This window comes from Platichthys flesus, chromosome 16, assembly GCF_949316205.1.
Source record: "Platichthys flesus chromosome 16, fPlaFle2.1, whole genome shotgun sequence".
Classification (NCBI taxonomy): domain Eukaryota; kingdom Metazoa; phylum Chordata; class Actinopteri; order Pleuronectiformes; family Pleuronectidae; genus Platichthys; species Platichthys flesus.
The window spans coordinates 7,578,032-7,603,545 of NC_084960.1; the positions used below are offsets into that span (position 1 = coordinate 7,578,032).

Genomic DNA, 25,514 nt, shown 5'->3' on the forward strand with positions numbered 1-25,514 from the left:
ACTACATTAATGTAGGAAGAGAGAAAGTTGAAGGACCCTATTAATGCTGACATTATGTCCTGTAGCTTAATTAATCTTAATCAAATGAGTACTTTACCGTGTCGCATTAAATGGACAAGTGTGTCTTATGCTGCATTATATTTTCAATGCATTTTGCTAATTGACATGTACAGCAGACTGTTTTGTTACACATGTACAGAGTCGAAACATGAGTGGAATATTTTATTAGCAACTTGTTAACACCCCAATCAAAGAAATATTGCTGTAATTTCTGCAATTGTTAGGTCATCACCAGAAGTGTTAAAAAATCTCAACATGAAACAGGATATATTTTTTTTAACTTTGTTTTATTAACCTGTGTTATCAGAGAATTTGAAATATCAAGCTCTTGTAAATTTTCGCCTTTTATAGGATCAACTAATATATTTAAGATTAATTTATTAGGAGCATACTGGTAGTCCTAAATGTTAACATAGTTCTGATATGTAATGAGTTGCTATTTGTATACATTTGTTATTAGATGCAGATGGATCCTTATGATAATCTGGCATCATGCAATTTTTTGCCCTTTTCTGTCTTGATCACAAAGCGACGCAGTGATTCTTTACAAGCAAAAGGTTTTATTGATCCACAACGATCAGAACCATGACATTCTATGACATCACTGAACACAACAGCAATGTTTGATATTTTCACCACTGTGAAAATGAACAACACCAAAACTTGTGAAAACAAAGGGCATGTCTCAACGGACAAGTAATGGCACAAAGACTTCTTTTTTTTTATCTCTATCCTCAAAATGACGCAACGAATGTGGTGGCTCACAAGGGAGGAATGTTTATTTTTAAAGGCACTTTCTGCCTCATACACTTTGCCAACACACACATTTTAATGTAAAACATGTAAAGTAAAAAGTCACCTGGCAGATTACACATTTGCTGTCGTAGTTTATTGGTGTTATTCCTCTTTAATGTGTACAGTACAGAAATAACAGCAAGTCAATAATTAAACTAAATTAGCTGGATGTCTGCTGATATTAAATAATATGGCTAATATCCAGTATGTTACTTATTCAAATAAAACAGGAAGAGCCGGTATGTTTCTGACTCTCACTGTTAACAGTTGAAGGGTTTCAGTCTCCTGCTGCTCCCTAGAAAAATTATCTTATGGATTTCCAGCTGTAATTATCCAGAATTCAAGTGTACAATCACAGGAGTGGCCTCGACGTGAGCACGGGTTAATTATCCGATTGCTTATTTGTCACGCTAACCTCATACAGGAGACTTCAAAAAGGACTGAACGATTGCTTTGGCAAGAAAAACAGAAAATTATTACTTTTGCTCACGTCTGAACAGAACATCAAAAGAAGCATGTTGCGTAGAAGCACGATGTCAGTGAATGAGATATTCCTGGAATGAGCTGGGGAGCTGCATTTCGATTTATACATTCATCAGACCTAGGCAATGTGTAGCTGCTGTGTTTGCTGATATATTTTAACTTACCCCACTAACATCGGTTTTAGCTCTAGTCCCTATACGACACAGTAAAAAGCAAACAGGCTGAGCGCCATAAGTGTCCATAGCGGATTCAAACTGTCTTCGTACCTCCGCACACGGCGCCGTTGATCTGTTTGCATATAGTAAGTGCCAGGGGGCCGGCACAGGCAGCAGTGTGGATGGGTGATAAATGAATCTTGATAACCCTGTGAAATGTGCAGTTAAATAGACGCAGGGGCTTCTAGCACAGTCATCTCTACGGTTCAGGGTTCTTCCCTCACTCAGACGTACACACTCGCCACCAGTGGCCTCAAAGGTTCTCATAGAGTTACAGCAACAGCGAACCGCTCGGTGCGGTACAACCACCGCGTTTGGTGCAGCTGTACATCACAGGTATTATGGTTCTTCTGGTTGAATCAGATGGCTATTACTCGACCCACCCCTACGCTCATATTCGTTAGAACAGCCTCAACGTATATTTCATCTGACAATGAAACATAATATTTGATGTCACACAAATAAAACAACTCTTTTGTGTTGCTCTCAGTGGCAACAAATGATTGCGAGCTCGCCAGCACGTCCGGTTTTTATGAGCGTGTCCACTGACATTTGCCACAATGGGACAGGGTTATAGATAAGACCATCAGGGGGAGTTGGCTCAGTCCATTGCTGCACCCGCAGGTTTTGAGTGGGCGGGGACTTGTCATTTTGCCACGATGATAAAAATTGTCCATCAACGTACGCTTTGACCAGCAGTCTTCACATGTCGCAGACCTCAGACTCCTCAGGCTCCGGGTCCTTCAAGGCATCGTTTGTCACAGTAACCAAGTTGGCATCTGAACGTGTGTCCATGGCAGAGTGCATTATGGGTAGCCACACGTCGTCCATGTTTGGCATCACAAATATTTTCTGTGGGAGGCAGAACAACACGTAAAGTAATTTCAACGAGAAAAAATGGAAGGAGGGACACTGTCATTTATTCACAGGCTACTGCGAATGTGTGGAGGAAGAACCATCGATAATAATATAATATAAAAGAGTCACATTAGATTATGTCTCTTAAGAACTGGAGAAAAAGACCTGATTTACATCATCGACTGCACATCCAGCCCACAAGTGTTATGTCTGGACACTGTTTTGGCATTTGTTGAAAGCCAGATGTTAACACGCACCCACAAATGACACCCGTGCATGCTGCAACATGGTATTTTACTGGAGGCCTGGTTGAGGAGGGGGGGGTGCATAATGTTAAGCCTCAGAGGAGTCAGGCAGGGATAAATGCAGATGTGCGGTAGATCTGACAGAGACACTTTGCTGCAGCAGTTTGCAGCTGTGCCTCAGGGTCATTATCTAGGAGCGGGCGTATCATTACTTTGGTCTATATGAGAGGGGGTGGGAAAGCCACAGGCACATTGTTTTAAGTGTGTGGAGGTGGGCAGCCATAAATCCATCCCAGTCCACCTTTATATCCTAAATTGTAACGTAGGGGGAGATTCTTTTTGTCCTCGAGTTAACTTTCAACTTCTCTGTGAGGTCTTCCCGAAGATTCCAAAGTGTACGATGGTATACAGCATCACCTCATTACTATGTCAGCATGCACAGGGTCCCATCTTCCCACTGCCTACCTGGAACTCCTGATTCAGCTTCTTCTCTATCCAGTCCGTCACGTGAACGAGCGTGACCTCCCTCTCTCCCAGCTTGGGCCGCGCTTTCAGCTCCAGGTGAGGCGGACTCCGGAAACCATACCTGGCAGCCACGAGGAAACGTTCATGGGACAAGTTATATAATCTCATACAAGCTGAATTAGTACATGAAGAGAAACATACAAAAGGTTACTATTTCTTTAATAGTAAAGTATTTGTTTGTTGATTAGTGCCTCTTTTTTCATTTGAGGGATTTCGAGAGGCATAAGGAGGTGAAAGTGATCAGTACTCACAAGTGTGTGGGGGGAGGGGGAAAGAAATATCAGAAAATATATAAATAAAGTTGGTTAATAGAAAAATCTTTCAATCATCAGACTATTCTTTGTGGCGCTTTAGGGGTCCTCACTTCCCGGTCAGGAACATCTGCTTAACAGGCTGTCCATGGCTTCTAATTAAACTTGTGTGCTAGCTCATAGGGCTTATTTAATAATTCAATATTCCACGTCTATAATGAGAATACATGCAGTGCACTTTCGACCCCATTCTCTTCAATGTTAAGTATATTTATCTCATCAGTGATTACATTTTTTTTTCTTTCATTGCATGCATGTCTCAATTTGTCCAGCAGAGTGCGCAGTGTTATTTGTCTCTCCACAGGTTTCCCACACGTTCACTGAGTTCATCCCTCACTCTTCAACGTCCTCCTCCCTAGAAGTAAACGTACCATATCCTGTCCGTGGGGGGAGGTGGGATGTTGACAGCCAGTGTCCCGCGGCACTCCTGCACCTCCACGGTGAGCAGCAGGGGCGTGTTGGACACCTCCTCCATCTTCTTCTTGATGAACTCCGTCTCTGTGGCCTTCTGGAAGTACTTCGACTTGGCTATCTTGTCCACGAAGCGCATGATCTTGCTGGGCCTGTGGCCTCCCACATAGCTACGTGAGCAGAGGGATGGAAACGGAGGAGGTGAGGAGGCAAGGAGTGAGTCAGATTCATAATTTATTCATAGCAACATCTCTTGCCACTCAGCACCCACAACTGAAAGAGAGGAGGGGGTTGTGTGACTTTGTGTTACATTAAGTCAGCACCAAGCTTTCAAACATGTTGGACTGAGTGGGTGGGTGGACTGAAAGAGCAGAACATTCCACCTCAACACATCAGTGTGGTTTTATTTCCGCACGTTTTCCATTCAGATATGTGCCGATGTTGAAAAGACACATTTGCTCACCCCTCGCCTCCGGGCAGAATAGGTTTGTCGCTGTCGAGCTCCTGGGGATCCTCCTCGTCCGATGAGCCAGCGCTAGACGACTCCTCATCACTGTCTGCCAGACAGTATGTCCTGGGCCTGAGCCTGTCTCACACACACACACACACACACACCACACACACACACACACACACAGATCAGTTATTAGACCGATCCACATTAAGCGTCCAGAGAGAGGGTACGCACACAAAGATAAGAGAGGAATAAGCAAAAGAAAAAAGGTTGAAGCTTTGAAAAAAACAGATGTGACATCTAATATTGCTCAAGTTCAAATCTGTCCATTTAGCTCAGAGCTGTTTTGGTCAAGAGAATCATTCAAACATCATATTTTGTTGCTGTCACCGACGGAGGGGTTAAAACCCTTTAAGAATTTATTTTTTATAAGGCTCAGTTTTCTAGGCTGCATTATATACAATTTACAGAAAGTAACCATTCTTTCCCGTGCTCCCCAAGTCCCTCGCCCTCCTTCCCCAGTCGGGCCAGGTTCATCTTGGTCTCCAGTGTCATGAGGAAGGAGCCTGTGTAGGACAGCTCCACATCAAACCACAGACCTGGATGAAAAATGAGAGGTGACAAAGAGATATACATATAAACATATAGAGAATTATATATATATAGAGAGAGAGACATAGTTTCAAGATAAAAATCTAAAAGAATGACAAACTCTAAAGGAAAGTTTCTGTGAATAAACAAGGATCTCCTGCTTTGGGTCCGACTCCCCGGCAGAGCTGCTAGGAAGGAGACATATCTGAAAATGTCAGCTCCAGAGCAGCGCTTCCTCCTCACTTCCTGTGTACGCATCACGACGGGAGAATCAGTCCGAATTTTAACCCCCTGCTGTTTGAATGAATCTACCCCCCCCCCCCCCCCCCCACAGCTGATCATTATTTCTCTGCCTCCTCGCTCCTTCCTCCTCTTCATTTTCCACTCTCCATAAACACTCAGTGATTTGATTGTGTGTGTCAGCAGCGTCACAGAGAAGCTAAATGCCAGTATTAGGTCAGGTCATGTCGGACAGTGTCTCCTTGTCTCTGTCTGGAACAGGAGACACCGGGGAAAGAGACAGACTTGTGGATTTTAGAGGAGGCAATGTATCCAGACCACTCACGTAACCAATTTGTACAACGTCTCTACCCCAATGTGAAATGGGATTTGCTCCAGCAGGTATAGTAAATGGATGGTTGTTTAATTGGGTTACACCACACTCTATTATACATTAGGTAGTTTCTTTATCTGCATGTCTGATGTGTGTGTACCCATAATTTGGTATTTCATCTCATGTCACGAGAAAATGGGATAACGCATGTCTGTATGCATTCATTACATTCAATACATTACATTTATTACCCCCCCCCCACCATACGATGAATGTAAAAGAGCAAAAAACAATAAGCAATTGTCACAAAACAGTCATGACAAGTTATTAAATATTAAGGTATGGTATAAGCAGTGAATAATACGACCCCTGCTTGGTTCATGCAGGTTTACAGTGCAGCACTTCTTCCTCAGGACTCATTATGCACTGCTGATCAACTGCTGATGATTTGTGGATATATATATCTGTGGGAGTTGAGGTTCAGACAGAACACATTAATGAGCATCTCAGACTCAGCCATTAAATGTGGCTGGCGGGAGAATGACTCATGACCGACTCCCACAAGTGAAAAAACAACAGGTAAAGCCTTTTCTCCGACGTCCTTATACACATCCTCAAAGTGGACAAAGCCATCTTAAGACAAATCCAGAATATGAACAGTGCAGATATGGAAACCTGCATATTAGATTATCATTTAAGAAACCAGTACAACACAACCTGTCCCTCTTCTTTTCCCCCTTCATACATTATGTCTAATTTTCTCTCCAAACCAGCCGCCTACATAGGAATCCATATGCTCTACATCTCTGTATAGTCTCCCTGTGCTGGACCAGTCCCTTTGTTGGGGCGCAAGGCAGGCGGCGGTGAGTCAGTTCCTCAGTAATGGATGAGGGGGACCCAAGACATGAAGTTTAATCACTGTGGCTTAGTAGAGCGAGGCGTGCAGAGCAGCCAGACGCCAGAGGAGAGAGGGGGAACAGGGTCGGATGGGGGAAAATGTCCAGATCCAGAAAGATGAAGATGTGTTGGGAAATAAGGCAGATGGATAGATTGAGATGGAAAGAAAGGTGGGAGCATGTCTTGCTATAATGTCAGGAAAGCAATGTATAAACAGCCCTAGGTTAAAATAAAGGAGGGAGGAAAAATAATAAATCTCTGTAGCAGACCACCAGGATAGTCTGTGAAAAGCATGATGTAAGTTTCTCTTCCTACCTTGGTGGTCCACTGAGGGTTTGGATGCTTGGAGAATCTTGGGGATGGAGAAGCCCATGTCCAGCTCTGTCAAAGTCAACTCGTTCATTACGTACGGCAGCTGAAACACAGGAGACACAACTGAGACGTCAAAACAGACGACAGAGACACACAGCTATGGCTTGAACTGACCGTACTGGAAATTCATTATAGCTAGTACAATTCATACTAGCGTCAGTACCCACCCTGATCTTACTGAGCTTCATTTGGATCTTCTTGGAGACCACGTTGGCCCAGTACTTCTCTCCCAGGAAGTCCCAAAACATCCTCCCCAGGAACGCGTTGACCCAGGCCTCAGGCTCCACAGTCTCTTCTGAACTCCTGCGTAACTGAAGGAGACACATACAGGTGTGTACTGCAGCTTCACTGTTCTTGACATTATTGGTTTAGGTCTGGTATGATAACAGCCTATATCAAGCTTGGGCTTCATTTAAGCATCTATATAGCTCCAGCCGGATGAATACGTTTTGTGTTGGACACTTTTTGAACCTCCCCGTTAGAGAACGATTCAGGAACATGGTGGCCAGTCTGGAGGTGTGGCACTCTATTTCACGTGCCCTCTTAGCTGGGCATGTGTCTTTTCAGCCTCTCCTCTGGTTCATACCTTTTTGGTAGTTTGGGGGCTGCTCTCAGGGCTGTTTGCGGGGCTGTCAGTGGCAGTCGGGCTCCTCTGTGGTGCCTGGGGGTTGACGTATTTGGCCATATAGACATTATAGTCCAACAGCATCTTCTGCTTCACCCCTCCGGTGAAGCCACAGGAGGGAGCCGTGGAGGTGGAGGCAGTGTCTCTGTGACGCAACTGTGGGAGCTCCTCCATGCTTTCCCGGCTGCTTCTCCTGTCGTCGGCCTCCGGGCCTCCGCCAGACTGGGTGCTGCTGCTGCGGCTGTGGGAGGTCTGGAGGGCTAAATGCACAGAGGGGGTGGGGGGGTAGCAGGATGAGAAAAGTAAAGGAAGGTTAAAGGATCAGCGTGTAGATTCAGGTGAAATTCGACACACTGAACCTTAAATGGGATATAATTCGGCATCAATATTTTCAATCACTTCAATCGATCCCTGATAATTTGCAAAACGTGAAAGCAATGCACTTTCTGTTTTTGGATAGTTGTCATCTAATCCCCTGTGTATCCAGTTCTCAGTGCAACACTGAATCATTATGCTTTACAGAGTATGTCATGCAGCATCCTGTGATTCACATTAGCTCTGAAATAGTAATTTTCCACATAACTGCTGTGTGTAGCCACAAAACAACTCGATGCTCAAATCATCTTCCCAGTAATCCTGTTTACCCTGCACTGCTTTTTATCACTGGACCAATACAGTGCCAGTGTTTCCCTTTGAATTGGCCCTTATCCTCGCAGGCTTATGCTGCACAGTAGACCAGTGCTATAATATGCTGTCTCTCTGTGCATGTAATCCTGCTGACCCATTCACACTCATCTGTTGGCTCCGTTGAGGGGATTGCCGGTCCCTAAGCTGAGGCTTATGCATAGATCTGATGGTTGTGCAGTTACAAATTCAAGAGAATAGATGTTCTGACTGTGGAGAGCGATGTGTGTCTGTGGAATTTAAATGTGTGTGTGTGTGTGTAACTTCAACCATTTACAGTACTATTTGAATCTTGGTGTATGATACTACATATGCACAGCTCAGTCACAAACTCACCACTCTTGCAGATGCTAGGCAGACCGCCACCTCTCCCATCTGACTTGGTGCGGGATGCTATGAGAAATCTCCGGAACCACTCCTCCTTTTCCCGGCCCGTCCTCCCAAACAGATAGATTGTCAAATCACATCCTCCAGAAGGGGGTTTCTTGGGTTCCTCTGTTGATGTCGATCCTTCGGCCTTCTCCCCTCTGTCTGTCCTTTCGAGCTTCTCACCCGGCCCTGCTGATTTGTCCTCCCCAGCTTCAGACCTCTCTCCCTGGGCCTTGGACATGAAGTCTTCCTGCTTGGCCAACTCAATGCAAATAGGGTACTTTTTATTCCAAACTCTCTTCCGAGCCAAGCTCTGGGGCATCAGGTAGATCTACGGGGGCAAAGAGAGCGAGTTCAAACAAATGCATGAAGATGATGATGTTACAGTGTTCTATTGTTGTTCTTTTTCTTAGGTTAGTAAATGGCAGTTCAACATCAACACTTTGTAATGCACAGTAACTATACATGTGTGTCACACTTGCTCCGGGGTGTGACAAGGCAGCAACTGAGGGTTTGAAATGTTCTTAACATTTTGACCTAAACACGCATTACCAGCAAGTGCAGATGACTCATATATTATGTTTTCATATTTATTTTACCCTAAGCTCCATTAGTATTTGACCGTCAAACCTGAAACCTTTTTATTTGTAGTTATTTATAAACAAGAAACTAAAAATGAAGCCTCAATTATATTTATTTGTGATAAAGTTTTGATTAAGAAATCTTTTATTTTTGATGGATACATTATTTGTTGCCTAAAATCAGCCTCCAAACATAAACTTAGTCGGGCTCTACTATGACATATCATGTGGCATCAATTCTTGCTCGACATGAACTCATTAGAGCGATAGATGTGGGCTTTCCTGAAGTATTAGCTGTGTTACCAGGTCGTTTTACTCAGATCGGATGGGAGAGATATTTAATTTTTATAAGCTGTAAAAATGCAGCCTCTCTAAATGCAAGTAACAATCGAGAATATCAATTCAGAGTAGAATGACCTTTGCTCCATATCACACTGACATGAGAAATGTCTTCTCACTGTCCTGCCCTCAGATATGCAAAATCATTAAGACAACGCACCATTACACAACACACAGGGTCAGTGACCTGTGATACTCACCCCATGTTTATACACAGTGACTCTGGAAATAAGTAGCTTTGTCACAGAACATGACTTATTAGCATGATCATGCACTCAGGCAAAGGCAAATGTGAGAGGACGTATGCTTAATGTCACAATCTCTTTAGCTTATCATCAAGAACTCAAATACGCGGGACACACACACACACTTAACTAATTAATATCCTCTTTATCTCTTATGTCAACATCTCTCTACACCCAGGACCAACCTTGCTGTCAGTCAGGTCGTAGATCTTCTGGCTGATGTAGGTGACGTCGGGTTTAGGCTCATTGTGTGTGGCACGGCGGGAGATGTTCCGGTTTGGCTTGGACAGACGCAAGACGGAGTCCTCTAGACGGACGTAAACTGAGTGGGTCAGGGTGGCATGGTACATCTCCGGGTCATAGTTGGGGATCTCATTCATCCAGCCCTGAGAGATTGTAGGACGGAGGAGGGAAAGAGTTTTCATTACCGAACCAAACATTTGCTTCCAAAGCACAGACACACATCAGACCCTCTGTACAACAACCTTAACACCATCCACAACAAACTCAGCAGAGCGCACACTTCCATCAAGGCCTAACTAGATCTGTGGGGGTTTAATGGATGTGCACCAAAATACACACTCTCATAAATATCAGTACCCTTAACAAGCCAGATTATTTTCATCAAGATCCTTCAATTGGTCTCTAAGAGGAATAGTTGGAAAAATCTCAGAATGTTAAAGAAAGTGAAAAAATCCAGGAACTGCTCCCTCATCTTGATCCGCACCAGAATTTAAAGGGTTCTTCCCCCCCTAGACAAAAAGGAAAACATTAACCCCTTGTCGGAGGTAAAGATAACATGGGACATCTCACACCCAAGTCTTTCCTGATCATCAATAGAGGGAGGGCACAATGAAACCCATGTGTTACCCCCCTACTCGTCTGCTTTCGGGTCTGTTATTCATATTTCAATATCAAATTTTATACGGCTGCAGTCAGAGCTCCTCTTTTGGAACAGCTGTGCGCTGTAGCCAGGAGGCTCTGCTATACAGCATCCCCACAAAGGCACACACACACATCTTCACATGCTTATATAACTCCATCCATCTGCTAAACATCACAGAGTGAGGTGCGGAAAGTGTGAAAATATGGTGCTGCTCTCATCTGATAGTTTGATTCAAAATGTGTCCATAACAGGAGAGGTGTAATGAAACCTCAGACTGTTGCTGCTGGTCCCCATGAGGCCGTAGAGTTTAATTCTTCTACCTCGTCAGTCCCAGTGGATGCTCGGTGAGCAGAGCCAATTCAGTTGCAGCAAGAGCAGAAATTTGCACATGGTGTGAAAGAGTGAAAGATGCAATAGAAAAACTTTTGGTGGATGAAAACTATAATTTATAATACAAATTTGAAGTTAAAAGCCCTAAAAGAACGTCCATGCTTTTTGTCACCTTGAATATTCCTGGTTCTTTTATATCCAACTGGGCCACGTTCCAGTGTCCTACCCCCCCCCTCCCTCTTCTCGTGCCTGATGAGGAGCGGCGAGGAGAGGACAGCCAGAGGACCAGTAAGGCCAACATGAACCCGGCTGCTATCCCATGCACCACTGCAGATACACAGGGGGGCACAGGAAGGACTAAGTACAGGTACAACAACTGTGTTAAGAAGAGGAGTCCAGTCACAGGCACAGAGTCCAACTCCTCCTCCGCTTTCTCCTCCTCCTCGGCATCGTGTTCGCTGCACAAAACAGTGCTACCAGCATGGGGATGTCGGGGCCGTGCACATTCCCCATCTGGTGTCTCAGTACCAGCACTCAACTCAAAGTCTTCACTGTACAGTTCACAGAAGTCCTCGTCCTCCTGTCGAGCAACCAGAGCTGACATAGAGCAGCGGCCCAGAGTGAGAGACGGAGACTTGTGGAAAGTGGACGAGGAGGCCTGCGTGGGGGCTGGAGATGGGAAGGAGAAAAAAACTGAGTCTGGGCCTCTGCCTGTGGGTGTCTCGTCCTCTTCTTCCCCTTCTGTCCCTTCCTCCTCCTTGATGCTGTAGTTGCTTGTAACTTCTGCATGTCCGTTTACTGCCGTCACTGCGCTCAGCTCGGACGCACTCGAGGAGAGGAATTTTGCGCGATGAGCGGAGCTTCCACCTGTTCCCACGCCAGACTCATCCCCAATGATCTTACTAAAAAGCTGCAGGGGGTCTGACATCACCTCTGACAGCCGCCGCTTGGTGTCCTCTATCCTGGCCTCCACCTCTTGGACCTTGAAGAAAGACCTACCATCTGGGGACATGATCGGGGAAGAAGGGGCTGTTTTGGAGTCTCTACCTGCTTTAGTGACAATGACGGGGCTGGAGGAGAGACGGGGCTGCGAGAACTGCTTGAAGAGCTGCATGTTGCGGGGTGGAGGCCGATGGGATGGCTGAGTTTGCTGCTGTTGCTGATGAAGATAGTGATGAAGAGGACCCTCTTGATGTTCGGCCTTTGAAGTGTCCGTGGATAGAGACTTAACAAAAGATTTCATTAAGTGCCGGTGCCGTGCTTGGGGTGGTGCGACAGTGGTGGCAGTTGTGGATTCTCGAGATTCAACGTCATTGGACAAAGACCTGACCAGGCTGAGAAAAGGCTTGGAGGACGACAGCGCTGCTGACTTACAAGGGGAGGAGGCACCGGAGCTTGTGGATGGAGGATTAGCTGTGGGTCGGTCTGAGGGCCAGGAGGAGCTGGTAGGTGGGCTGGAGCTCAGGTGGGAGTGGGTGGAGGTGGGGATAATAGTCATGGCTGCAGAGGGTGTGTGTGGCTGAGGGTCGGAGGGTTGCACAGACAGGGTGGTGGATGAAACAGGGAGCACAGCAGATCCAGAGCAGGCTTCTGCTACTGTGGCTTCAAACTGAAGCTCCTCTATTGCCTCCATGCCCGTGGTGACAGACTGCTCCTCAGGCCCTGAAGCTTCTGGGCCTTGCAGTCCATCTGCCCCATCCACCTCAAATTTAGCTTCAACTGGTGCCCCGTAAAGTTCCTCCTCCTCATCGTCCTCCTCCTTCCCCAGGGCAGAGAAGTGGATGGTGATGGTGTCACGAGAGAGGGAGCGCTGCACTTGCAGCTTGGGTCCAGGGGCGTGACGAGGGGGAGGGGTGTCAGCATGCTGGCCACTTCCCCTGCTGCTGCTGCCCGGACTGCTCATCACCACCCTGCACAGGGCTCACAGCCTGGGAGAGACAGATGGAGACAGAAGCAATTCACAGTTAATAACAACAGAAACAGATAAACACTGATCTGAAACATCAGAGCAGGGAAGGAGGTTGAGAAACTGTAGTGCAAATCAACGACTTCACTGCACACGCACACACACACACACACACACACACACACACACACAGAAACACACACGCTCTAGGACAGGGGAGAACAAACTCTATCTATGCTAATGTGAGTGGACTGGACAGGTATGTCCACGCTGCCCGATCCATTAGCTCTCGCCTGTAGCTGACAGACTGACTCACTCTCAGGCCGGCCTTTCTCTGTTTTGCCTGCACCCACACTTATTCACTTATTCACCCCCACTATGGCATCATGATTAATGGGTTACCTCTGAACATACACGGCCTGAGGAGGAGGGCCATCAACATTTCAGATGACTCCATCCTCCACGGGGCGCAGACGGCAGATGACTAAATGCTGTGTGGTGGTGCACAGGAAAGTCGGCTACAACAGTGGATTCATGGACATTTATTCTTCTCTTTATGAACTTAAACATGCTTTAATTGATACATTTTTTCCACTGAAATCCCAACACTGACACAAGCTGTTTTCGAGCTCATAGGAGCAGTAAAGTCAGTATTGTATAATCAGCAGGGTTGTGGTAATTAAACCAAAACAATGGGCTGAAAGATGCTACAGTTCTCTGCAGGGATGAAGATGACTGCTGAGTCTGGTGACAGTTTCATGTGCCTGTTAGCAATGTCCTTAACATCGAACATAGTGATTTAGCCCAAAGTCTGTATCTAAATACTGATTGTTGATTGGGTTTTAATAAGATGTGGTTATAATGCTTTGAGACTCTAAATGTGACAAATGGATCGACGCCTGCGAGGCAGTTCAGGCAGCCAACTCGAGGTGCGCGGCTCCAGTCATGTGACATATATCATGTGACATACCTCACTCTTCCAATCATCCAACTATAGGTTCCGATGGGGGCAGGGTTACAAGTATCACTAACACGTTACTCCCATCATATCATGGAATCATATCAGGGGGAGTTATTAAGTCGGAGCCTAGACGCCAAACACTAACCTGAAATAGCTGTAAATGAATATATAAATCTAAAAACTGGAGCCATCAACAAAAATGCCTACACATTATTACTTATATTATTACTCATTTATATAAATTTCTTAAGCATTGTTTTGATACTGCCTATTGTATTAGTTGTCTCTGTCTTTGAATATTTAAATTGTATATATTACCATTGTGTGACTGTCACATGTTGTGTAATCTGTGTGCCTAATTGGGCCCTAAAAACAGAAACAAGTGCATACATGTGACAAAGCTTCCTTCCCCCAGCCGAGCCTGACAACATGCAGGAGATAATCACACAACAAAGGAGCTGTTCAGCTTCAGTGATCAGAAGAACCAAGTGTGTCTGGTTCAGCCTCAACAAAGCAGAACCAAAGTCATTCATCATGCGGGGATTTCACTGAACGAGGCCTCATGCTGTGTCATCATGCCTGGTTAGTATTATCAAACACATACACACACACTCTGCTTGTTTTTTTCATCTTCAGCTGTGAAGGACGGACAGAGGCAACAACAAAAGTGGTCGGCACATGTGATTGTCTGCGTTTCTGAGGAAGCCTCAGTGCCCCTTGGGGCTCTCTGGTTGGCACCGCAGCTCCAGACATTGTATTTGCTGCGATTGAATAACAGAGCATATGACTATCCTAGGCAGCCATTCACTCGGCTCTGCTAAAATGGGGTTTTGTCTGTGTCATTTTGAGAATAAGTGCGTGGTGGTGAAGTGTAATTCAATTAAAGTCAGAAGAATGGCAACGGATGGAGAGAGAAGAAATGGGGAGGATGACACAACGAAATTGATGGAGAGGAGAGGGTAAATGAAAATTAGGGGAGATAGAGTAATTTAGATGCAAGTGGTTGTTGTTGTCATTTGAGCCTGAAGGACGGCTGGAGAGATTGTGGAGGTCGACAGGGTGATCAGAGAGAGATGGTTTTCCTTTGGTCAGCTTCGAGGAGGAGGCAGACATACAGAGAGGAGAGGAGAGGAGAGGAGAGGAGAGGAGAGGAGAGGAGAGGAGAGGAGAGGAGAGGAGAGGAGAGGAGAGGAGGACTCTGGCACAGAGACAAGACTCATCCAATTAATCAAAGCGAGCCGGGCCAGTCTAATCAGCTAGAGCCAGAACCATGGGAGACGAGAGAGAAGGGGAGGGAGGTTAAAGGCAGCCTGGTGAAAGAATAATATGAGAGGCTAAACAGACAGGAAAGACAAAAGGAGCAAAGTAAGCAAGGGAACATGAAGAGAAAAGCAGTTAAATGGGAGCTGTGCACTGAGCGACTGCTATGTTATAAATGTTTTAAGGGTATCATCCAAAATATTTCCTCCTCCACATCTAAAATCCCTCCCCACCCAAATGTCCTGCTTCAGCTCGAAATACACCGACACCATTAACGTTTACTCGTCTCCTTGTGGAAAACACATAAGGAAGGAGGAGTGGTGGAGAGAGGGAAGCTCAGAGCGAGAGATGGAGATGTATTAATGGTCCAGAGTTTGTGCCGCCTTCAGCATCTTGTCTCTCTCTTCCCTGAGCTGAAAGAACTGAAAAATGACTTATTTACTGTATTTCCCTTACTCTAATAATTGATTCAACAACCCCAGCAAAAACCAAGCATTCTCTACGGTGTCATTTTATTTAATTATTTTCTTCTAGCTCCATCACAGTTAAAACCACATGAGCTGACACACTGGGCCTGACAGATGCTGCGGCAGATTTCAAGTGTCTACTCTTCAGTCTCGTTCTTTCCTTTTCTTTGACAGACACTCACCTGCTTTCCCTTCTCCTTTCTCTGCATTTGATGGACGGACGGATTCTGAACTGTCACACATCCTGGCAAACATCCCCCTGCCCCAAGGAGGCGTGTGGAGTGGGAGGTGTGTGGTTGTGTGTGTGTGTGTCTGTGTGTGTGTGTGTGTGTGTGAAAGAGTGTATGTGTGTGTGTGTGTCCTCTTTTATAACGTGTGAGGACCCACTGTCCTTTCACAGGGGTCACACGACAGCAGGGACTGCGGATAGACTTGAACATTAAGGGATTATTGTTGAAATATGCTTATTCACGTCCAAGAGGCAACAGCCAGGCAGCGCCCAGTTACCTTAGCTTAGCACAAAGACTGGGAACAGAGGCAAGCAGCTAGCCTGTCTGGCTCTGACCAAAAGTAACAATCTCTCAAATACAAAAAAAAATCTGTTTGCTGTTTTACAGACGCAATCATTATTTGGCCAGATTAACTTGCAGAGGGTCTGACTGTGTCTACTGACCGTGTTGCTGTACTTACTTTGTTGTATTCAATAAAAATCTGATACTACTTAACACCTCTTTAAACAACAGTGTGCTGATGTAATTTGGATTCATCAGCAGGTGTCACGGACAACTTCGACATGACGTCTGCCGAGGAGGGAGGTGAACTCAGCACGCCGAATATTCACTCCACGGAACAAATGAAAAAGGAAAACGTGGGAACGAAATGATGGCTGGCGTCGGGAGGAGCATGGTGAGCGGATGACTGCGTGGAAAATGGAGCAGGAGGCAGAACGGAGAGCAGGTCGAGCAAAGAGCGAGTCAGCGAGGCAATAAAATAGGGGGGGGGGGGGGTGACAGGGGGAAGATTGATTGGGCGAGACAGTGAGATGAGAGATGAACGCAGGGCGCGCAGGGAGAGGCTGATGGAGCAGTCGATCGTCACTAACAGCCCCAAGACACATACATGCATAGAATCTTGAGTTTTCCCACTATCGAGTGCACACAATAAATGAACACCGTGGTCCCATGATGCATGGAGCTGCCTGGATGCAAACAAACGTAGACAGAGAGAGGGAGAAGGATGGCGTCAGGTAATGAGCAAAGAAGGAATCACACGTAACAAACACACACCCCAGAGTTTTCTACAGGCTCCACTGTTCTCTCCAGGGAGCACAGGTCCCCCGTCATCACCAGCCCCCCTGGTTACACCACACACACGTAAACAGGCAGATATAATGGAATTGAATATATAAAGGTCAGAGTGAGGGAGAAACTAATGGTGTCAGCGGTTGTCAATGAAAAAAGGATGAGACAAGACAAGAGAGAAGACGAGGGGCACTGGAGACGATGGCTGGATGGTTGTCACCACACCAACACAAGACATCTTAACAAAAGATCTACCTTTTGTCTCCTCACTCCATCTGTTAAGGAAACTCTGACCTGATTCAGACAGTGAGGAACCAACAGGAGCAGCCATTCCTAAAATAGACCCAGGTGGGTGGGGGTGACATGGGCGGGCGGGGCTTAGTCCCCTAACTCTGGGCTGGCCAGTCAGAGCTCCCGCTGGGGGGACAGAGAGTTAGATGGAGGACTAAAAGGATTTGTGGGCAGAAAAGAGAGAGAAAGGCCGAGGACAGAGCCTCCGGGGAGATGACTGACTTTCCAGGAAAAAATACGAGAAAGGGATGGAAGCACGAAGCTGTGCGCGTGGCTGCTCTTTCCACAGCAGCAACACACAAGCCAGTGCACTAATGATTACTTTCATTATCAAGCATGTCTATAAATGACTAAATCAATCACTAAGTTTACAAAATTCCCCAAAATGGTTTAAAAAGGGACGGCCCAGCCCAACCTTTCCACCTACCTAGTTTAGACCATCGCACTTGCCAGCTTAGTCTGGGCCAAAATAACAGGTGTGAAAGGTGGTTCAGACATCAGACACACCCATGCATTAACCAATTAGTGTCAAGTATAGATAGACGCAGCCTACGTAGGCAGATCTAATGTTAACAATGATACAAAGATGAGAACCTTGGTATGAACCATGTTATAGACTTCAGATGTGAAAACTCCCTCTGTAAACCAGAATCTGTAGGAGACTGTTGAGGCAGCATATTTTTGCCATTTGTCCTTGAAATACTTTTGAATGAGTAACCATTTAAATTATTGTCAATTGTTAGTTGTCAATTTTTCTAGTCAATAAATTCAGTTTGTATCATTATTCACCAAGTAAAACACATTGTACAGGTTAAAGCAGGAAATCCTGTCAAACAGTGTATCTATCACATTATGTAGCACACAGTTTTTAAGTTAGATCAACCCAGCATCAAATAGGAATCTGTAATTTTGACTTTGGATTTCACAGCAGCCATCAGCTCTTCCAGAAGGGAACCTCCATCATATTGACCGTGAACACCACTGACTGCCTGACACTCGATATTCACGTGTGATGTGTCAATGTGCCTCTCGGTCGAACATCTACTTGAGCAACAGCAACAAACACACGCAACCAAATCTCCAGTTGCACACATGAAAACTGTGCCTGGAAATCAACACGATCCTGTTTGAGCTCAGGCAGCATCAGCTGGGAACACTGGTGCCACTGGTGCCGAGCAGCCTTGTCTCAGAGAAGAGGAGGAGGAGAGGGAATAAAGAACAACAGTAAAGACAACAGCCAGGGAGCTGCCGAGCTGGATCAAACCGGTTTTCTTCACCTCTTCTCTCTCTCTCTCTCTCTCTCTCTCTCTCTCTCTCTCTCTCTCTCTCTCTAACCCAGAATCCACCGACGACACGTCAAACATCCAGCCTCACTGTCGGGTGGTTGCCATGCCAACACTGAAGCTTTCATCTTGCTCTGCGCTTATTCCTGCGTTCCTGTTTGGAAGAGAAGCTCCCCCTCACCATACAGCCTTGGAATCCTAAAGGTCTATTAAGGACAGGGAATGGTTTGCTCTGTGTGTGTGCGTGTGTGTGTGTGTGTGTATATATGTGTGTGTGTGTGTGTATGTGTCTGTGTATTTACACATAATGCCGCTGAATTGGGAAACACATATTGAGCAATTAACAATCTGTGTAAAAGCTGCTAGACAACCTGCAACCAGCCAGAGGGTTTGGTATTGTTCATAATCCACCCAATGACATGATGAATGGAGGGATGAAGGGAGAGAGACAGGGAGAACAGAGACAGGGAAAGGAAGGGAAACATCCCGTGTGGGTCTTTTTTACAGAAAAAGTTTAATATTAGAAACGTGGCCCTTAAGAGTTGACTGATTTGTAAATAAGGCCTTAAAATGAAGACAGGGAGAGAATTACAAGTGGCTAATGAGAGATAGTATAATATTTGAAATTAGTATTCGTGGGTTGCTGTGTGAAGTTGAGTTTATCCTTTGGGGAAAACTCTTTATAATTAAATTTACATTCATGCCCGTACACTGTATTTACCCCGAGCGACTCCTGCTACAACCCCAGCATCAGAACTGTCTGGAAGATCGACATCATCAGAGAAATGTAGGACAGTGAAAGCAGCTTTAAATATCTGATCCATTTTATTTCCCCCCCCACGTCTTTGACAGTGATGTGCCCAAACAATAGAGGCATCCGCACACAGACTGAGCAGAATTTGCAGATTAGTTACATGGAATAACACGGGGTGGATTTCCATCAGAGGTTCTGTGGAAACGTGTAATCTTCACTGTATTTAACGTTCTGCCTGTGTCTCCCTCAGCCTCTGCAATCCATTTTCATTTTCCTGACATGTTCCAGAAGGGCTGTACGTGAGAATGCAAATGTCCGAGATACATTACAAGAGAAATCTAGTTTATCTTGTTATTAGGAGACTATGTAGATCCCGGAAACAGCTGGGGGGGGTCTGGGGTAGTTTTACTAAATGTTATTCAAACAGTATATCAGGATATTATGAGCTGTGGATTAATACAGATTCAATGTTGTGTATTAGTGAGTAAAGAACAAGGCACTCAATGTAATTATGAAACTCAATGATATGATTTAATGAGATATTTCAGACATTAAAGAATCTCTGTTGTGCAGAGGAATAAGATATTTCGGGGCTTGTCTTACACAGACGATGCGTAAAACAAAAAGAGAATATATAGACTATAAACTAGTCTATTCTGGTACTGCACAGGTCACACACACAACAGGCTTGTGCAAATAAAAGTATAAATTCTGTGGGCAACTCAAATCTCTGTGTGTGATCTAGTCAACAACGACTTCCTCCTCTCTCTCTAATGTCAATTTCCTGTTTGGCGAGATAAGAAGACAGCACCGCCCATCACCCTCCCTCTCTCTTTAGTGGAAACAGGTGTATCCACTGCAGGTTCACTCACAGTATTTCTCCAGCTGCAGCGAATCACTGCTTAAAGCACTGCTCAGCTCTGGAGCCGAGTGTGTGCTCTGTCAGTGTGCTTTTATTAAATTCATATCCTGGTGAATAGCTGGTCTCACACACACACACACACACATACACACACACACGGCAGCGTCAGAAGCCATTAGCTGTGACACTTGTGGCTGCTCATCACAGTGACAAGAGCCGCTGGCTGCTCGGCTGGCCTTCTCATTTAAAATCACTGTGTGTGATAAGGTGCATATGTACAGTATGTGTTTGAATGCAGTAAATACATGTGTGTTCCATCCACATCAAAACATGATTCCATAGAAAATTATCTTGCCCACCCGTCTTTATGCACTTTGCACTCTCGGCAGCATTTAACGACAGCAACACGTCCATCTTCACTCTTGGGTTTCTGCACTTTCTTCCCCAGAACCCCCGTCCACAGACACACAGCAGCACAAAGCCAGGCTATAATGTAATTGGATTTTGGAGAGTTGCTCTCCCTCAGCAGTAAGACCTGGTTCTCAGATCTGAATCCCAGTTCACCCTTAAGGTGTTGGAATGGGTTGAGGTTCCACAAATGTGCACTTAAGTTCCTTCAAAGCAAACAACTTGTGGGCATTGTTATATTGACAGAGGAGAGGGCATTCCCCAAACTGCTGCCACAATGTTGCTTACATTTCTTCACAACCTCACAGAGGAGGCACTTCCCATCATCTTATCATGAAGCCAACTGGTTTCAACATTGAAAAGGGGCAAATGTCCGATATATGTTTGCACCTTCAACTCCTGTCTCGTATATCAAATTAAACAATGAAAGTGATGCGAGTAGATGCTACAACAGTATTTTTAAATTTGTACATTATAAAAGGAGAAGTTGTGGTTTGACAACAACTGGCAGAAACATGCAAGTAATATAAATGCTATTACATGATTTTATGGTGTGTTGAGCTACAGTGGTTACTGTTCTGAACTTCCTCTTGCACCTAACTCTTACAGCACTTCTCTAAATTTTGTCTCTCCAAAGCACACTCAAACACACGTACTTTACACTGTCTTGACCAGAGTAATATGGCTCCATATGGGAGAACACACAACATATGTGTGTAAACACTGACCCAGCGTCTCAAACCGAGAAGGAGCATCTGGGTTGAGTACTGACTCAGCAGATGCCCTCAAGCTAAATTAATCATAACTCAGAATAATATGTGAACTGCATTTCAACCTGAAAGTTCACAGCCCGGAGCATGAACACACACACACACACACACACACACACACACGTAAACACAGATGCATGATTTAAACACACATCCCATCATATCCACTTATGTGTGTTTTTTTGTTCATATTGGGTTTTCATTTTTGCATGTACTTTTTATTCTTTTACTTCTCTGTGGACCTCCAGTGTTCCAGAACGACGGCCTTGTGACAGCCTCTTTTTAGTCACTCGAACAAAACCTCATTCAGACGGTCCAGCTGCCACTGTTTGCTTTTACCCTCACAGCAATTTGTGTAATTAAGCTGCAGAAAGAGCTCTGGACGTGTGTGTACAACACACACCTTTATATCGGGGATGGAGCCATGCAAGGAGGAACAAGGTCAAAGACGTGAATGAGGTCTGGGACTGAGTGAGCGTCGTCGGGATGGAGGGGACACGAGTAGGGAGAAGAGAAGTGAGGGGGGGGAGAAGCCATTCAAGACCATGGATCAATCTGAGCACTTCCCCCCTCCCACACACACACACACACACACACACACACACACACACAAGGTCAAAGAAGGAGATGAGGAGTCTTACCTTGAGATTCTAGTAGCATTCACCTCTTCCCGCAACACAACCTGCACTGACACACACAGCACAGCCCTGGATCAGGGTCCTAACATGTCTGGGGAAACAGAGACGGACATAAATTTGTTTTAAAGGTGGACATAAAGTGTCTCACTGGCATTTGACACATCTTGTGCTACTGCTGCTAGTATCTTTTATTCTCAATCCCCAGTTTATCTCCTGGGGTGTAACAAGAAGTCAGTCGACAGCTGATATTCATTTTGATAATGAAAGTAAAAATGACAAACATGTTTTTCCTTTTTAAAACCAATGAGCTGAAGCGATTCATTCAATGGTCACGGTCATTAACTGAAAGAGTAATCAGCAGATGAATCATAACATAAAATAATGGTTAGTTCATGTAAAATGATACAAATGTTGTTAACGAAGATCAGACCTTTGTGAGCCCTGGATATTAGAGATGCCCTGATACCAGCAAAGACATGTCTCCCATCCTGCAGAAGATGCCGAGTCGGGCCCTGGCGAGTATGTGAGTCTATTTCCTGATCCGACATGTCTTTAAAGTATATCATTTCAATAAGATAAAGCTGCAAATCAATCACCTGCGAAGGGCAGCAGCAAGCTTTGGAAACCGCATTCAAGCGACGTGTTAAACTGGACAGCTACAAAGCTAGAAAGATACTTTGACAATGTTTGTGGAGTCCATTGTTGTGTAGTCCTAGGTTTCTTAATTTGTGTACCTTTTCAGTTATGACTTTCCAACTAGAAAATACAAGAAGTTCTATTGCATTTATTCTCCGTATGTGTTTATCAAAGGGTTTAACCTGAGAAGGGTCATGAAACAAACAATCATCACTTCCATGCACTGGTGTTGGCTCAGTATCGGCCGATACACAGAGTTTATCGTATTCGTTATCGGGAAATAAAAACAAGTATTGCAAGATCTCTGCTGGACATCCAACATTATCACTTACTATATCACTGAGCTAAGTTCCCTTAAGGATTGTCCATCACTTTATTTGCATGAGGACACTGGGCAGAGAAGAGAAACAGGCCCACAGCGAGTTCTGCCTGGAATAAAGAAGGGATTTGGGGTCTGATTAAGGGATGAAAGCGGAAGTGACTGTTGATCGTGTATGACTGTGATGCTGTGGGCCTGTTATTAAAGAGGAGGAATCAGGCGGATGGAGGAGAAGTGGAGTGTTCACAGCAGGCGATGGGATAATGAGCTCAACAGATGCATCAGACGCCTACAGACAGCAACACGTCCTAGAATAAAACAGTTCCACGTTCTTCAGCTGTGGTTTACCCTGGGAGGGATGTTGTTCATGTTTCTGTAATTAATAGGGAATACTCATACACACATTATACTGTGACTATAGCATCCAAACAGCTCCATTTAATGTGTCTGTTGTGAGTGGAAGTGAACATTACTGCAGCTCCTCTGCTTTTCTTTGCATTAAAAACACATTTCAAGCTGCTGCTCTTCCATCTCCATCCGTCCCTTTGTCCTCCACACACCTCAGCCCTGCTCGGTGTCTGACTGGAGGCGGACCGTGATGCCCCTGATCCACGGAGCAGAAACAGCTGACAGGGAAGACATCGCAAGACAAACATTGAATAATAATCTCACCGTAGTTATCGCATCATCCTCAGCCGGTGGCTCGCTCCTCATCCAAGCTTCGTGTCTGCGTAATGAGGAGGAGAACTGTGCGTTGTGCGCTTTTATCCGCAGCCCGGAGCCTGCATGTATGCGGGGGGGACCGGAGCTCGGCGGGTAGCCCGGGGCTGGCAGGCTGTCTCTCGGGTTCTGTGGCCTGTGCAGCCCGGAGAAGAGTCCGAGCAGCGCTGCAGCGATCAGACGATCAGACGCGACCCTGACTTCACGTCGCACGAATGCACGACATCCGGGCGCGTATTGTTTTGGTGAATGGGAGCTGGTGAGCGCCACACCCCCCTTTACCTCAGCATCCACACGGCGCCTGCAGCCGGAGCAGCCTCCCCTCGGCGATCCGGTGAATCATACTGGTTTGCGTTGCAGCAGGAGAGGGTTGAAATGCGTCATGGCGTTGCAGTGCACGGGTTCCCTTCTCCACGACCCTTCGATCCAGGCTGCAGCATCCACACACGAAATCAACTCAAAGCATTAAATCAATCGATCAATCTATAGGTCGATCCCGTGTGTTCAGAACCCTGCAGCCTACACCTGGACCAGCTCCACCAGGTGCCCAGGGTTCCCAGCAGCGCAGCACACCCAACCAGAACGCAGCCTGCTGGAGTTCATCGCGTCGGAATGAGTGTGGACAGGCTGCCACCTACCGGGCCGAGGCGATTGCGTCAGAGGAAAGTGTCAAAGTCTCCACGGAGATCACAGCCTCTTCCTCGGCCACCCGATGACGTCTGCAGAGCGTGGTTTTCAATATGAGACAAGTTTAAAGGACTAGTTCACCCCAAAAGTAAAAATCCACTAATTATCTACTCACCACTATGTCGATTGACAGGTGGGTGAAGGGTTTGAGTCCAATAAACTTGCCTTTCCTGTTTTTCTTTTCTTAGATGAAGTTTTATCACGGCCTTTATTCTGTGAGGAAACAGCTCAGCATCTTCTTCCTGAGTCAAAAGAGGCAGGATGAGAATAACCTGCAGACTGGGAAAGGCATGTGAACTGATTCATGGGCTAACAGCACCACCTTCAGGCCACAGTGGAAACTTGACACAGTAGTTTTTTTTGCTGCGAGAAGTCAACAGTAGATTCCGCTGACTGGTTGAAAGGAGCCACTGAATCCCTGGAGGACGGACCTGGGTGTGATCACCCACTGATGCTCCGGGGTGTGAGCAGGATGCTTAAACTAATGTTCAGCACCTTCCCATTTGTGAGCAAGGCCCACTCCTCACCACGGCTGTCACCTGTTAAAAAAGCCATCACCCCATTAGAGTTCAATTTAAGCCATGCAGGAGTTCTTCTGTATAACGAGAAAACTAGCAGGAAACATTTGGTTGGAATTGTTAGAATTAGAAATGAAGAAGAGACAAACTCACATGGGGATTTGGCCCTCACCGTACTCTGTCATCCGGCCCACATACTGCATGGAGTGATGGCATTTGGCCGGTCTGCTCCTTTTAGCCTGATCTGGGCCACAAGTCAACCATCTACCGCTAGAAGGATTTTCTTGTGCTATTTGGTCCATATTCTCCATTTACCACCACTGTACAAACACATCAGATTACACCTTGCTGAGAGCACTGCATCTTTTGAGATATTCTGGCCGCTAGTTTACAAGTGGGCCACTTAAGGTCAGAGTTACTGAATCATTGTCTGTAGTGGCCACATCTGTGTGCTGGCTTTCTGGGAAACTCCCTTTTTGCATTTGAACCTGCAACATTGCCGTAGGTCATGGATTGTGTTTTAACCCCAAAACCTGTGAGGCCATCCCACAGGCTCTTGGTCAGGGGAAGAATAAGTTACATTTTTGTGCAGATCCAGATCAGAGGGCAGATCCAGGAATTTAACATTGCGTTATAGGGCGTTTTATTTAAACATTATCATCATTATCATCCTGAACGTATTAAGAGGTCTGGTATCTATCAGTGTGTGCAATCTGATGCAGCTTGATTGAATTTAAGTAGACTGTTGGGCCTCAGTGGAGGTACGTGTTCTATTGAGTGCTATTCTAGTTGATATCTTGATGAGCAGGATAAGCTAGATTCTTTTATAACATTTTTATGAGTATTACTAAAAACAGAGATACAGCAGCTTGTTTTCGATGTGATGTCGGCAGCAGGTTGCTCA

General features: G+C 45.5%; 1 protein-coding gene across 1 annotated transcript; it reads right to left on the reverse strand.

Moving 5' to 3' along the window:
- Positions 1-617: 617 nt before the first annotated feature.
- On the reverse strand, positions 618-23,943 carry tex2 (testis expressed 2). The gene is made up of 13 exons (XM_062408756.1): positions 23,358-23,943; positions 21,734-21,821; positions 11,002-12,757; positions 9,799-9,999; positions 8,416-8,779; positions 7,357-7,655; positions 6,938-7,081; positions 6,714-6,813; positions 4,836-4,956; positions 4,367-4,489; positions 3,864-4,073; positions 3,122-3,242; positions 618-2,405 (listed from the first exon to the last, which is right to left on the reverse strand). The coding sequence occupies exons 3-13, from the start codon at positions 12,730-12,732 to the stop codon at positions 2,256-2,258; spliced, it is 3,564 nt and encodes a 1,187-aa protein (XP_062264740.1). The 5' UTR covers positions 12,733-12,757; positions 21,734-21,821; positions 23,358-23,943; the 3' UTR covers positions 618-2,255.
- Between the last annotated feature and the right edge of the window lie 1,571 nt (positions 23,944-25,514).